At 31.6% G+C, this 14027-nt stretch overlaps 2 protein-coding genes across 3 annotated transcripts; one reads left to right on the forward strand and one right to left on the reverse strand.

The window, feature by feature from the left end:
* Positions 1 to 94: 94 nt before the first annotated feature.
* Positions 95 to 3454, reverse strand: LOC131848474 (aldo-keto reductase AKR2E4-like). Of its 2 annotated transcripts, none has more exons than XM_059198354.1 (7): positions 3346 to 3454; positions 2981 to 3239; positions 2493 to 2666; positions 1991 to 2107; positions 1729 to 1896; positions 605 to 805; positions 95 to 437 (listed from the first exon to the last, which is right to left on the reverse strand). In XM_059198354.1, exons 2-7 carry the CDS (start codon positions 3053 to 3055, stop codon positions 258 to 260), a joined length of 915 nt encoding a protein of 304 aa, XP_059054337.1. In that variant the 5' UTR covers positions 3056 to 3239; positions 3346 to 3454; the 3' UTR covers positions 95 to 257. The 2 variants fall into 2 exon arrangements, with proteins under 2 accessions (XP_059054337.1, XP_059054345.1); XM_059198362.1 differs by having other exon boundaries at positions 3338 to 3445.
* Positions 3455 to 4381: 927 nt separating this feature from the next.
* Positions 4382 to 11204, forward strand: LOC131844483 (cyclin-dependent kinase 1). Its single transcript, XM_059193391.1, has 7 exons — positions 4382 to 4813; positions 4923 to 5067; positions 6707 to 6841; positions 7298 to 7407; positions 7743 to 7856; positions 8629 to 8731; positions 10267 to 11204. Exons 1-7 carry the CDS (start codon positions 4665 to 4667, stop codon positions 10471 to 10473), a joined length of 963 nt encoding a protein of 320 aa, XP_059049374.1. The 5' UTR covers positions 4382 to 4664; the 3' UTR covers positions 10474 to 11204.
* Positions 11205 to 14027: the final 2823 nt, after the last annotated feature.

The following is a 14027-nucleotide window of genomic DNA, read 5'->3' on the forward strand; positions in this document are numbered from 1 at the left end:
ACAGTTTTCATGACAGAAATCGTTTCATCCTGTCTTTTCATTCTGTTTCGCAATTTTAATGATTCAAATATTGAAACATTAAAATTGCGAAGTTGTTAAATAACACGTTAAGATTTTCTTATAAATAGACACCAAAGTAGTTAAAGTTAATTGTGGTAACAAAATTGTCTTTATTAAAACTGTTAGGTATAAAATATTTCTACCTTAAATATACAATTTTTGCATATAACTTAAATGTATTATCATAATACAACAGTTTAAAAGGGAAAGTTTTTTAAATTCGAAAAACCCCGTCCTGGCAGGCATCTTAAATTTAAATTATAACTGTCAACTATATCCATATCTTCTTTGGCGAGTTCAAAATCGAATAAATTGAAATTCTCCTGTATTCGTAATTTGTTAGTGGATTTCGGAATCACTGTAATGTCACGTTGAATCTGAAATAATATTTTATAATTATTGGCTTGGTTGATAGATAACTTTAGATCGTTGGAAACATGCGCAAACAAAAAAAGTATGTCTTCAGACAATCCTATTATTCTAGTTTTTATACATAATTCTAGTTGTAATTAACAAATGCATGCTAATATTATTATATACTAACAAGATATCTCAAGCCAATCTGTACTCTTGATTTGCCATATTTCTGAGCCAGTTCGCCCAACTTTGGATCAGTTTTAATTAAGTCCTTTCCTTTTCCTTTCCTGCTGTTAGAAAGCAAGCCAAGTGGACAGTATGCAACTGGAACTATTGATAATTGTTTACAATAGTTCACTAAATCATGCTGTGTTAATGTTGGACTAATCTGGAATAATATTAATACAAAGCTATATATAGATAACATTATAATTATTGTTTTTTTATTTATATTATTTATCATGTCTTGACACTAATATTTTAATGAGTAATAAAGGTACAATTACCTCTCTCGTCATTTCGACCATATTGCTGGTAGTTACTTTTCTTTCAATTTACTCTCTTAAGAATTATTTCAAGTAATAATAATAATAACAATCTTTAATAATGAATATCAAATAAGTACCTATGTAATTAGGTTAGTTAGTTGTTAATTTAATAAAAAATTGCATGCCTACTGAGAGCTGCCTGCTAATGTGACTGTTGCTTAATTGTTAATGTATATATCTATCTGTAATGCAAATAAAGTTTACAAATAGCAACATTACAATTCTTTAAAGCAGTCAGCAGTGCCCGTTATTGTTTTGCAGTTTACTGTAACTTTTACAACATTATTAAGAAAATAAGAACTTTATATATAATAAGAAAATAAGAATGATTGCACCAACCAGGCGTTTACTACCCCTCATTTTAAAGTAGCTAATTTCTATCTAATATATAAATTTCTCATGGCACAGGTTTTGTGTTTATACTTCTCTGAAACGGCTTGACTGAGTTTGATGAAAATTTATATGTATATTCATTAGGTCTGAGAATAGGTATATAACTCATTTTCATGGGTTAACCCTAATTGTTATGGGTGGCTCACAAAAAACATCATTTTTGTTTTGACAAAAAATATTATATTTATTTTTTTATAATGTGGCATTTAACAACGCATTAACAACAAGGGTGAAAATTTAGCATACAACCCTAAATTTTCACACATTTATCGCAAACCCCATTTTTTTATCGCGATTTTATGTTATATGGCAAAACAATGTTTCCAGCCAGGTCAGCTAGTTTTTGTATAAAAAATTATTCTTATTTTACCTCAAATTGGCACACAGCAGGTTTAATTTCTGCTGCAGTATAGAGTCGTTCCAATTGCTCCTTATTGAAATTGGACACTCCAATAGACCTAGCAAGTCCCAATTTTACAACATTTTCCATAGCCCTCCATGTGTCAATATAGTCTATTCCTGCATCTTCTTGACAGTCCTGAAAATCAGAAGTCAAATTCGTTTGTTCACTGTGATTTAAGTTAATTTAACAAAATACAACTATTTTATAATTATTAACCTGTAATACTTACATCAACAGAAAATGGCCAATTTATGAGATACAAATCAACATATGTCAATTTAAGATAAAACAATGACTGTTTTAAGGTATATGGAACATCATTTTCAGCATGCTTGTCAATCCAGAGCTACAAATAAAACAACAAAGAAATTAATGCAAAAATAAGTCCTGGTATAAACTAGCTGACCTTGTAACTAGAAACCTGATAAGCTTATGGATTGATTGGAATACAACAAACATAGTTTTTTAAGTGAAACTTATCACAATAAATTACTGAACATGGAGCCTAAATTAATTAAAGACGAAAATTCCAGCAATTGTTGTTATGGGTTCTAAGACAAAGTAGACAATAATAGTGTTCATATATTTTTATATATATCATGTACATTCATTGATCAGTTACATTTTTATTATACAATATTAATGGACACAACATTCTTGCCTTTATAGCACTACTATAAAATTTATTTTCTATACACAATATATATATATACATTTTATATATAACTTACCTTTGCAGTGATAAATAGCTCTTCTCTTGTAACCAGTCCGTCTTTAATCTTACTAGCAATGCCTTCCCCTACTTGTCCTTCATTACGGTAAACCATTGCAGTGTCTATATGACGATATCCAGCTTCAATACCCCATTTAACTGCCTGTTGAACCTCATGACATTTTTCATTAGGCTACAAAATTAGGACAAAATATACATTAATTTAGATGACATACTGCATAATACAGATATAAATATACTAGCGGCCACCAACATCTCTGGCTGTGTATGTCTTTTTATTAATATTTTGCAAGAATTAATTATGTTTTCAGTTTTCACTGACAGATTTCTTAAGATAATATCCTAACTAAAAGTAAAATGCATAATGCACATTTTATGAACTGGGTTTTGTTCTGCATTATTAGGTTATTGAAAAAAATTATGATGAAATTTAATATATTGCCCTCCACCTCCTTTGAATCTATAATCAACAAAAGAGTAACTCACCACATAGGTACCAAGACCAATAATAGGCATTTTATATCCACTCGAAAGTTTAACAGTAGGCACTTTCGCAAGCATTTTTCCGAAATTTCAAAAAACAGCAAAAATTTCACAATCTTTATCTCCAGTGACACCTAGGAATACTATGAATCGATTGGTTTAAAGTTCGTTATTTCATAATTGTAAATACCTGTTAAGGAAAAACGTGGTCCTAGGAGAGTCACAACATCTTGCAATTTCCGCATCATGTAAAATCCCATACCTGACAATAAAATGATAAAGATTACTTTAATTTTATATTATTCTATTTATTTCTTCTATTTTTCTGTAATAGATTTGTATTATAATATAAAGTAATACATGCTCACTTTTCCTTGAAAGACTCAAGCAGGAAAAAATTGTTAAACAATTTATATAATATATACAAATCACAAAACATAACTATATATAACAAAGTTGAACAAACTATAGGTAAATCAAAACATCATTTGACCTTGACTTCACTGACATTTTTTTTTTTTCCATATTCGTCCATCTCCTTGACTTCACTGACATTTTCTCTTCTCTGTGCTCTCTCTATGACAGTCGATAGGCAAAGGTACGAGACCATACAGCCTCATCTTCAGTAGTATTTTCATGAGATTCAAAAATTCTTCAAGACAAGATCGCCAAATCTTTTTGTTAATTATAAGTTTATGTTCCACTTTCCTTCATTTATGTGTCCATAATTGAAATGTTTATAATTTTAGCGACTATATTGTTACCGCTATTATTTATGTTTGTGTTTGTAATGTGCAGCAGAAAAGGAGATGAAGTGATAAGTCCAATGATTGCTATTTACATTATGTATATTAACAAAATATTTACAATGAATATATATACAAGAAAGATGATTCGGTCTCGAATGACAAGCTTGTTATTCTTCTTGCCCCATCGTAACTAGGCAACGGTGTTGCCGCACGATGATAGTAGATTCGCCACATAATCATCCGATAGTTGCTATGATGAATATTATGATAGTTGATATGCTACCACAGAGTGTTGTCTAGTCACATTGCAAGTTTTATAAGTGGATATTATACTGTCATATACACTTGTGTAACAATACATACAAATTATATTTAATGATATTTAATGTAAGGCATAAAAACTACTTATCATCCGATCTATACATAAATTACATTATTCTATTAGTTTAAGCCCTTAAAAAATTTTGTAAGAATTAAAATAAATAAATAATTATAAAAAAAATAAAGAAACGACTTCTTTCTAATAAGTAAATTAATCTATGCGTTATTTTCATATCTATGTATATTAAATTATATAATACGTACTTCGAAGTCTAAATAGAGAACTAAGAATAAGTTCTTAGGTCCAAAGAAACAAAAATAAAAAAAAAACCGTGGCTGACATATCAACTAAGATTGACAATTCAATATTTAAAAAGTTTTCGTTTGAAATTCGTTATTCCAGGGAACATGCAATGATAATTGTTCAGAATTTTGTAATATATTGTGTAGTAAGTTAAAATAATTCCAATGTATAAAAACTTCCAATATAATATTTTGTTATCGATGATTTCGTTCCATGAACAGTAAATTTTTGGCACGCGGTTGTTCTCCAAATTGTCGTTTACATCGCATTTTGCCAGAAATCTAGCAAAATTCAGTGCAAAAAGCATTACAAAATGGATGATTTTCTCAAAATTGAGAAAATTGGTGAAGGTACCTATGGTGTAGTGTACAAAGGTAAAAATAAAATCACTGGCCAGTTTGTGGCTATGAAAAAAATTCGTTTGGAATCTGAAGACGAAGGGATACCCTCAACGGCTATAAGGTTAATTTTTTATGTACTTTTGTTTATATGATTTATTAAGTACAATATAGCAGGATTTTGAAAAGAAACCAAATTATAACCTGTTAAAATATTTTTTCTTTATTTATAGAGAAATATCTCTACTGAAGGAATTGAACCATCCCAACATTGTAAAACTGGAAGATGTTCTAATGGAAGAGTCCCGCCTTTATCTTATTTTCGAGTTTCTCTCTATGGATCTGAAGAAATACATGGACACCCTAGGATCGGGAAAAGTATGATATTTTTCTCTCATAATTACATTCTAACAATGTGAATAAAGATTTTATCTATCTATATATCTACTAATGGTTTCCACAATTTCATCTATTTGTTTTGAAATAAAAAAGACTATGTTTGTCTCATAATACAATAATAAGTTCTATTTTATACCTTCATGTAAAATTTCTTAAAGAACTATACAGACATTTGGTTGCAAAAAGGTAACAGACAAACAGACTTCATATTTATAAAGTAATAAAAGTATTGATAAAATTAAATATAAATACATGTAGAAACTAAAGTATAAGTCGCTTTCTGTTTCTACCCAATGGTTAGCTGGTAGAGAATGCCATATGGCATTAAGCTCGCCAATTGTATATTATTTTAAATAGTGCAATAAAGGATAAATAAAAAAATAAATATAACTAATTTGTATATCAAGTATAACTAACATCAGATTCATGTAACTAGAATGTGATATTTGTATTACTTAGTTCATTTGAAATTCTTACAGCCTGATCATGTAATTCGATGATTTCTTTTATCACTGACTTCATAAAAACTATGTTATGAAGATGTAGATAGATTGAAGAAACTTTAAAATATTTTTTTTTCCTCGTCAACTTAAGTGCTTACAAAGGTCATTTATGATCACAAATTACCTTTATATTCTGATGGTAAGCTATTACTATACTAAACTAACTATAGCCTATGGATTGAATCACCAGGGGGTACATATTTGAACATTTAGGATACACACATGGAACAATACAGGAAATAAAGGATATGGAGGATGTAAAGACCTGTCATATACAATCACTCGCAGAAAAATTCCCTTGTAAATGCTAGGGGGTGCAAAGAGCTTCCTTGTTATGTATATCTAAAAGAATATCATTAATGTTATATATTAATGGTCTATTAGTTTATATAGATATTAGTTGTCCTGAGATATATATTGTTTATTTAACCATCATGATGCTGTTAGTTTCTTTGGAAAGTAAAGCTGCGAGCCAGGAAATGACAAGTCACATGAAGTGTCTGAAGGCCAATTTATACCTGACAGATATGATTGTTTAATAAATCTGCTAAAGGCTTGATGAGATTGCAAGATATGTATATAAAAACAGAAAAACATAGGATTGTTATGATGAGAAAAGCTGTATTGTGTGGTATTTGTAATTATCATATCTGTAGTTGACAATTCTTTTTTAAATGGGTTGTAATGGAATGGTACAGTCTGCGCTAATATTATACATTTGTGAGGCAGCAATGAAGGATAATTGGATGACCATGATTTTTGGTCAGTTAGCCCATTGTTACTAATCCAGTATGGTTTCCAGAGGTAACATGGTAGTTAATCAGGATAATCTAGAATAAAAAAAAAATCATTTATTTAAATAAACTTAATTTAAGCACTTTTGAATAGTTATAACAATTTTTTTTATTTACCGCTTGTTCGGAAAGCTGTCTCATCACAAATGAGCAAGAAAGTTGTGTGTTGCTGGTTGCTATTCCCTATAACTAACAATTCTTTCAATCTATTCGTGACAATTATCACATAACAACATATTAATAACTGTTAATGTCAACTCATTATGCACCAGTTAGAATAAAACTGGCATTGTGTATGAACAAAATGTTTTGTTCCACCAGTTTATGGACCCTGCCGTTGTGAAGAGCTACTTGTATCAGATCAACAATGCTATCCTGTACTGTCACCAGCGGCGAATTCTGCACAGAGATCTCAAACCTCAGAACTTGCTCATTGATAAGACTGGTATTATTAAGGTACTAGACCCCAGATATAAATCTAGACATAGACACCTTACAATTAATACAGTTGTTAGTGTAGTATTGTTGCATACTATTATTTAGCATTTTTTGTCAGCATTTCGAATTAATAAAATGTAACTATATCACTGTCTATAAATGAAACATATATAAGCAAACTCATTTTTCATCAATGCTTTGTCTATTTGCCTGTGCTTTTTACTAATGTTTTGTAGTAAGCCACTCCTAAAATTTTACAATTTTATAATCCCTAAAAAGTCTTTAGAAAGAAATAGATGATACTTATTTAACTTACTTCATCAAATAAGATTATGTTAAGTATGTGCATGACAACAATTGAATTATTAGTTATTAAAGGGGTGGATACTCTTTCTAATCCATGTTGTATCTATTGTAAATTTTAAAATAATTAGACTGATATATATTTTTAATTATTAACAAATATTTGAACAGGTAGCTGATTTTGGACTGGGCCGTGCGTTTGGCGTACCAGTCCGTGTATACACACATGAAGTGGTCACTCTCTGGTACAGAGCACCAGAAGTACTGCTAGGTAGTCAAAGGTAAGTTAACCTTTGTTGAAGCTATTGTATTCAACAAAGGTTGAACCAAAATGATTTTTACTATATATTCTTATTTAATTGGAATTGTAAGTAAACTGACAGCTCACCTTTGATGGTAACCATGGCCTATATGCATGAGCAGCCCTATGGAGATCATTATCCTGTGATAATGATAACACTCATGCATTTATGTTCCAGAGGACTAAGATGTTATCTTGTCTTGTAATTACTTATCACTACCTAATCTGACTGAAATAGGTGAGATGAAGGTATTCACACTGACTGCTTTTTACAGTCTTCCTCTGATATATATATATGATGAAATTTCTTTTCAGATATTCATGCCCAATAGATATTTGGTCTGTGGGCTGCATATTCTCTGAAATGTCGTCAAAGAAACCTCTGTTCCAAGGAGACTCGGAGATTGACCAACTCTTCCGCATCTTCAGGTACGTGCTTTTATTAAAATATATTACTCAACTATATATTATGTGGTAGCTAATTGTAGTTCTTTAATCTAATTTAAAATCTGAAGTTTTGTAATCTATGCCTCTACAAATAAAACAGACTTTCGTTTTTTTCATGGTGTAAGTTCTTCTCTTCTTGAATCTGAATCTTTCTTGAATCTCCTTTTTAGACATTTAAGATAGCTTTGTACCATCTGTCTTTATGTCGAATTTCATTGATATCCGTTAGCAGTTTATTCCTGTAAAGGTAAGAAACAGACAAACACACATTTGCATTTTCATATATTCTAATGCATATTTTCTTTCACTATGTGAGTCTATGATAGTTCATTGGCTCACATAGTGAAAAAAAATATGAAGTACATTAAGGTACATCATGCATGGGATTTTATTCACTGATTAGAAAAAAAGTGATGTTAAATGATCCAGTTTGTTCACTGGAGGTACAGTGCTCTCCCATCAACACATTCCCACAACAAATCTGTTAAATAAAGGCTTGGTCTGGTGTATTACCAGTGTTTCACAACGTGGAGTTCATGCATGAGGCCAATTCGAAGTAGAACTTTTTATTAAAATTATATGGAATGTGAATTTCAGTTTTTGCATTATGTTTTGAGAATTTTGTTACTGTTTCATTAGTAAAGAAAGAAATCACTAGGAGCATTTCTTGCTAAAACCTATTATTTAAGTTTCTTAAGTGAACAATTCAATTTTTTTATGTTATAAATGATGTATGTTACATAATTTCTTTCAGAATGCTACGCACCCCTACAGAAGAGATTTGGCCTGGAGTGTCGTCTCTGCCTGACTACAAACCCACCTTCCCCAATTGGAATACATTTAACCTACACAACCATGTAAGTTACTGACCTTGTTTTAGTACACTATCTTACCGACAGTAGCGTCAGACTAATTTTAATATGGAAATAACAACATTATGATAGAGGAGATTAATAAAAATAACTCGATTAATAACAATAATACATCTATACAATTAGATATATAGATAGATAGTACAGTCAACCCTCCTATAACGCGGTGAGTGCGTACCGCGTTGTATGGAAACCGTCTACCGCGTTGTATGGAAACCGCGCTACAAGAGACTCAGAATAAGTACAAATCACATCATTCGTACCGCGTTATATGGAGACCAATAAATACAAAAGACAAGATAAATTATAAATTATTTTTATTGAATTGAAGAGTATGAATTCTTCAATTCAATAAAAATAAGGAAATGATGAAAAAAATGAAACAAAAACTAAACTAAAAAACTGTTTTCCAACAAAAACAAAAGAAAGACTTTTGTAAAATGATGTAATGTTTCAACTCATCCTCACTGTCAGATATGAGTCGCCTAACTCGCCTTCTTTTAATGGGCAAAATGTCTTCCTCACTTGGTTGATCTTCACATTGGTTTTAAGCGGCTAAGACATAAGCAGAACGTAGTTTTTCTATAGTTCACGCGACAATGTAGTCAAAAGATCACATATATATCTTTCATGTTACAGTTTCGTTAGACACACACACGCATGGCACGCTGTCGATGCGAAACTATTTAGTTAATAGAAGTGGAAGATAGCGCATGAGGAGCCCCACCCGTGAACCACGCTGATATAAACATATCCAGTTAAAACCATTCATTGGGTGCACGGAAAGAACTGATGGGACGTTGTTGAACGGAAACCGCGCTGTAAGAGTACCGCGTTATAGGAGGGCTGTCGCAATTTCAGCTCCGCGTTATATGGAAACCGCGTTCTGAGAGTACCGCGTTATAGGAGGGTTGACTGTATATACTTTATTTGCAACATACAGTAAAGATGAAGCACAAACAATATAACAATAAATAATTAATTCAATATTCATTTACAATTAATACATCATTATTAGCTAAACAGAGCATTTAGTATGTAAAACAACTGATAGAAATACTTAATATGTATTTTTTAAGTACATAGTGTGTATAGAGAATTTCGAGACCAATAAACACAATCACACTGAATACAAATGAATGGATACTAATATATGTATTGTGCGAGAATCGAACCCGCCACCTTCAGGAGTAAAGCGGTGTGTTCAGTGGTGCCTTCAGGAGTAACCTGAGTGGTCATCAGATAAGAGACGTTGTGTTGGGCTTATTGAAGTAAAATAATCTTTATTTTTTATGCTATAGCTCCATCGGAGTTTCGTTGATTTTGTCAATGTCAAGATTGGAACACTGCTTGTGTTATAATTTGTGTGTGCTGTATTTTTATCACTCCGAGTGTCTAATGATGATATGGATGTTAGGGAAAAAATTATAAAACAAACGTTCATAAGCGGCTAAAATCTCCTTCATGAATAAACGAGTTGTGTATTTTGATTTGATATGTCTGATCTAACAATGTCACAGGTACAAAACCTGGACGAGGTTGGTATGGATCTCCTACAGAAGATGTTGGTGTATGATCCAGTGAAGCGTATATCTGCAAAAGATGCCCGTCGCCACCGTTACTTCCGCAGTGTTAAGCTACCAAATGGGCTGTCTAACGATGCTGCCTACATCTGCTATGAGCACAAAGAATCCCCAGAGCCCGATAGCACTGTGCAGGGCGTCTAGTAAATCCCCATGGGTCTAGTAAATCGCGTCCCGACTCACACAAGTCGGTTCTTATATATCTATCTATGTTTTTATCCTTCGTTTCTACTAATATACATATTGTATTACATATAATATGTTCAGATAATATAAACGCAAATAAAAGCGTGTATTAGAAGTTACTCATACATAATGTCTTTGCTATATGTATTTTAGTGGAAAATTGTGTTAATACCTTTAGTCTACCATTACCCATGTTATTATTATGATAGTAATCAATTTAATAGTTTATTTAACATTTAATAATAATAGGTCTGTTTTAACACCACATCGTAACGTCTTTTCATAAAAGTAGTAAATTCTATTTGAGGCCTACAAGACAAGCAGATTCTGATGACTAATGAGGAAATGACAGATTTTTTTAAATGTTTCCGAGTGTGCTGCTTCTCTCCGCACTCGGAACTGCACCTGACGTTTACTAGGCTTTATAACACTACTAACTAAAATATTTTAAAGGTTTTCGGTCGGAAGAATATAATTGACGAAATTTGACTGGCTCAGGGACTAACGATTTAGATGTTTTGGAATTCGAAAACGTTTTGATGGAAATTAATAGAATATACTACCGCTCGCTTGGAAATTCATAGGTTAGCATTTCTGACGAGTAAATTGTTAGGTTTGTTAATTTAAAGGATGTATTTGAAGTTTTAACAATACTACAAACACTATGCATCCTTCAAATTGGATATGACTTATAAAACTGATTGACTATTATTATGTATTTGATTGTGTAAAATAATAAGATTAACTTTATGTCAGCTACCAGTATGGAAGAATCAATGACAAATTCACTACTAGATTTTTTAAATGTATAAATAGGGAATGTTGCACTGAACTGCACATATAGACTGGTGTGGAACCAGTGGAGAATGTCTATGTAGTTAGACCAGTTAGACCCTGTTGTAATTTGTCCGCGGACTTACCATGATGGGGGAAGGCGATTGTCAGTAATGTAGATTAATAACCCCATTGCTAGCATTGTACAATGTCAGGTAGACCTTCACGCGGTTCCTTCTGGAACCATCATGTTAAATTTACCACTATGGGCTAACTGTACTGACTTGATACTCATCTTATCCTTCACCATCCGCCAGCGTATACCGTTAGCCCGGGCGAGAACTCTATTCCATTATTGTTTCTTAAAAAAAATATTTACATGATTGGATGATTTTGCGTGGAGGTCCAAGATATAATGAGATAACTTGAATAACATATAATGAAACCATTAATCAATGGTTTCATTATATTACTAATAAATCTTCAACTACTAGGTTATTGAGCATGTTTCAAAATAATTATGTTGTAAAATAGTGTAATGGTCAGACTTTTGGTTTTTTTAAACGCAAGTCGGTAAACATCCAACAAAGTTAATCTTTAATTGTTACCGGCTAAGATATCATAGCCCATAGGCTTCCGACAATGTGAAGGGAATGAATATCACTGCTATCCAAAGACTCATTCGCTGTTACAGCAAATACACTGCCAATGAGAATTCTAGTAGTTTGTACAATGTCGTTTGATTAGGTAACTCTGTTACACCTAGTTCAGCCGCAAAGCAGCTTGTTTTAAAATGTTTCCGTTAAAACTGAGATGTAGTAATTAAATTACAGGATGACATCTTAGTCCTTCGGAATGGCAACGCATGAGTAGTACTAGGAACTTCACATGATGGTGCTTAGTTTTATATTTAGGCGACATAAGTTCATACTTTCACACTTACTATCAGGTGGACAGTCATTTGCTATTCTAACTAAATACATAAAACACTAGAGATGCCATAAAACTTGCACATAATATTGTCATTATTAATTAGTTTTTATAAAACGGAAGGCTGTACTTTGTGGCTCTCGGTGTCAAGCAGAATACTTGTGATATAAGCGTTCATAATTAACACTAAACCGTAAGAATACGGCTTTTTGATGAATAATAGGTGTTTCGAAAATAGCAGACTGCATAAAAATTTTGAGAAAAAGAATTTTATTCACTCTATTATAATTTACATATAATATCTATTCTGTTTTACATTGATTGATTAAACCGCTTGCAATTATAGACACGATAAGTTAGAGATTGCTTCAATCGATTAATTCAATCTTCGAAGTTGCAACATTTGAAATTTCATGTGCTCGGCAATGGCGAGACTGCACCTCTAATAACTTGTATACTAATATGAGACAGAGATCTCACTGATTGCTATCACTGCACCAACTAATTCTTTAGGGATATATTGAATGGTTAACGTTCATACAGTGCAGTACCAAAAGTCGGTTTTTAAATATACCTTTTGCCAGCAATTCTTGAGCTGAACCATCAGAAAAAATTGTGATCGCTATTATTTCCTAAAGTGATCGTAAAGTATGTATATGTATGCAGTCAGCTTGTATATTAATATTAAAGGCCTCGATGGTCTAGCGGTTTAGCACACCGCCTTACTTCCGATGGTCGGGGGTTCGATTCCTCGCACGGTACAAACATTTGTATTCGTTAGTATGATTGTTTGTATCGATCTTGGTGTTTTCTATATGTATGTATTTACGAGAAACAAAATATCTATGTATTTGTAGCAGTTGTCTAGTACCCATAACACAAGCTCTAGCTAGCTTAACTCTGGTCTAGATGGCGCTGTGTGAATTCTTCTGAGATTATTATTATATACGAGATTTGAGGTGCTGTCTAAGAAGCCAATAACAAACTGATCAATATTGTTGGTATTGACTACATATTTTAATATTATAAGCATCTATTATATATGACTGGTAATTCAGAAAGGAATTTCATAATGTAACTTGTGGCCTTTGAACGAGTATTGTAAATAAGATAACGTATTTGTATTGAAATGTTATTGTGCTGTTTTTTACTGTTAACACGCCAAATTTCTTAATATTGTTAAAAAAACCCAAATAGAAACCTATATTCATATTCTCATTCTAATTCATAACTTGTAATATATATTTTAAGACATAATTTCAGTAGACTTGGACTGTATGTTCTCAATAATTTAAATTTTTAGATAAAATAAATAATCGAATAGTATTAGATATTTTCTTATAATCTTAAAAGATAACCTAGATATAGCCTTTTTATACGAATACGCGAGTTTTAGTTTTAATATTTATAGGGTGGGTTTAGGTGTGTGCTCGTGCAAATTACTTGTATTGTAAGAAATTTCACAGCTAGAATGCGAGTTTTGTACTATTTAAGCGCATTGAATAATCGTACAATTAGATGATACGAGTCGTTGACTTTACAGCTAGATTTGTATCCGTTAGAAATTTTTATCTGGATTTGACCTAATGCCGCGTCATTACATCTATTATTATATGCTCTTGCAGATGATTGAGTGATTATATTAGATCATTACGTATTGGCTGTTAGTATTTAAATGGTTATGATTTATTAATGAAATGCATTTAATTATAATTAATTTTAACTTGATTAAGATACAGTGAATTTAATTTTGGACGATGGTTAATTTGTAATATATGATTAGTTTTAGTAATTTGTAGTTTTATTTT

This window comes from Achroia grisella, unplaced genomic scaffold (genome assembly GCF_030625045.1).
Source record: "Achroia grisella isolate CSIRO2021 unplaced genomic scaffold, CSIRO_AGI_Agris_v1 utg109, whole genome shotgun sequence".
NCBI classification, from domain to species: Eukaryota; Metazoa; Arthropoda; class Insecta; order Lepidoptera; family Pyralidae; genus Achroia; species Achroia grisella.

Excerpts from the sequence above, each read along its gene's own strand:
- LOC131844483 (XM_059193391.1), top strand. The coding sequence starts at position 4,665 with ATGGATGATTTTCTCAAAATTGAGAAAATTGGTGAAGGTACCTATGGT. Across the intron at positions 7,408-7,742 it reads GTACTGCTAGGTAGTCAAAG|ATATTCATGCCCAATAGATA; the intron begins GTAAGTTAACCT and ends ATTTCTTTTCAG. Across the intron at positions 8,732-10,266 it reads CATTTAACCTACACAACCAT|GTACAAAACCTGGACGAGGT; the intron begins GTAAGTTACTGA and ends ACAATGTCACAG.
- LOC131848474 (XM_059198354.1), bottom strand. The coding sequence starts at position 3,055 with ATGCTTGCGAAAGTGCCTACTGTTAAACTTTCGAGTGGATATAAAATG. Across the intron at positions 2,667-2,980 it reads TTGGTCTTGGTACCTATGTG|CCTAATGAAAAATGTCATGA; the intron begins GTGAGTTACTCT and ends CTAATTTTGTAG. Across the intron at positions 806-1,728 it reads CTGCTGTGTGCCAATTTGAG|ATTAGTCCAACATTAACACA; the intron begins GTAAAATAAGAA and ends ATATTATTCCAG.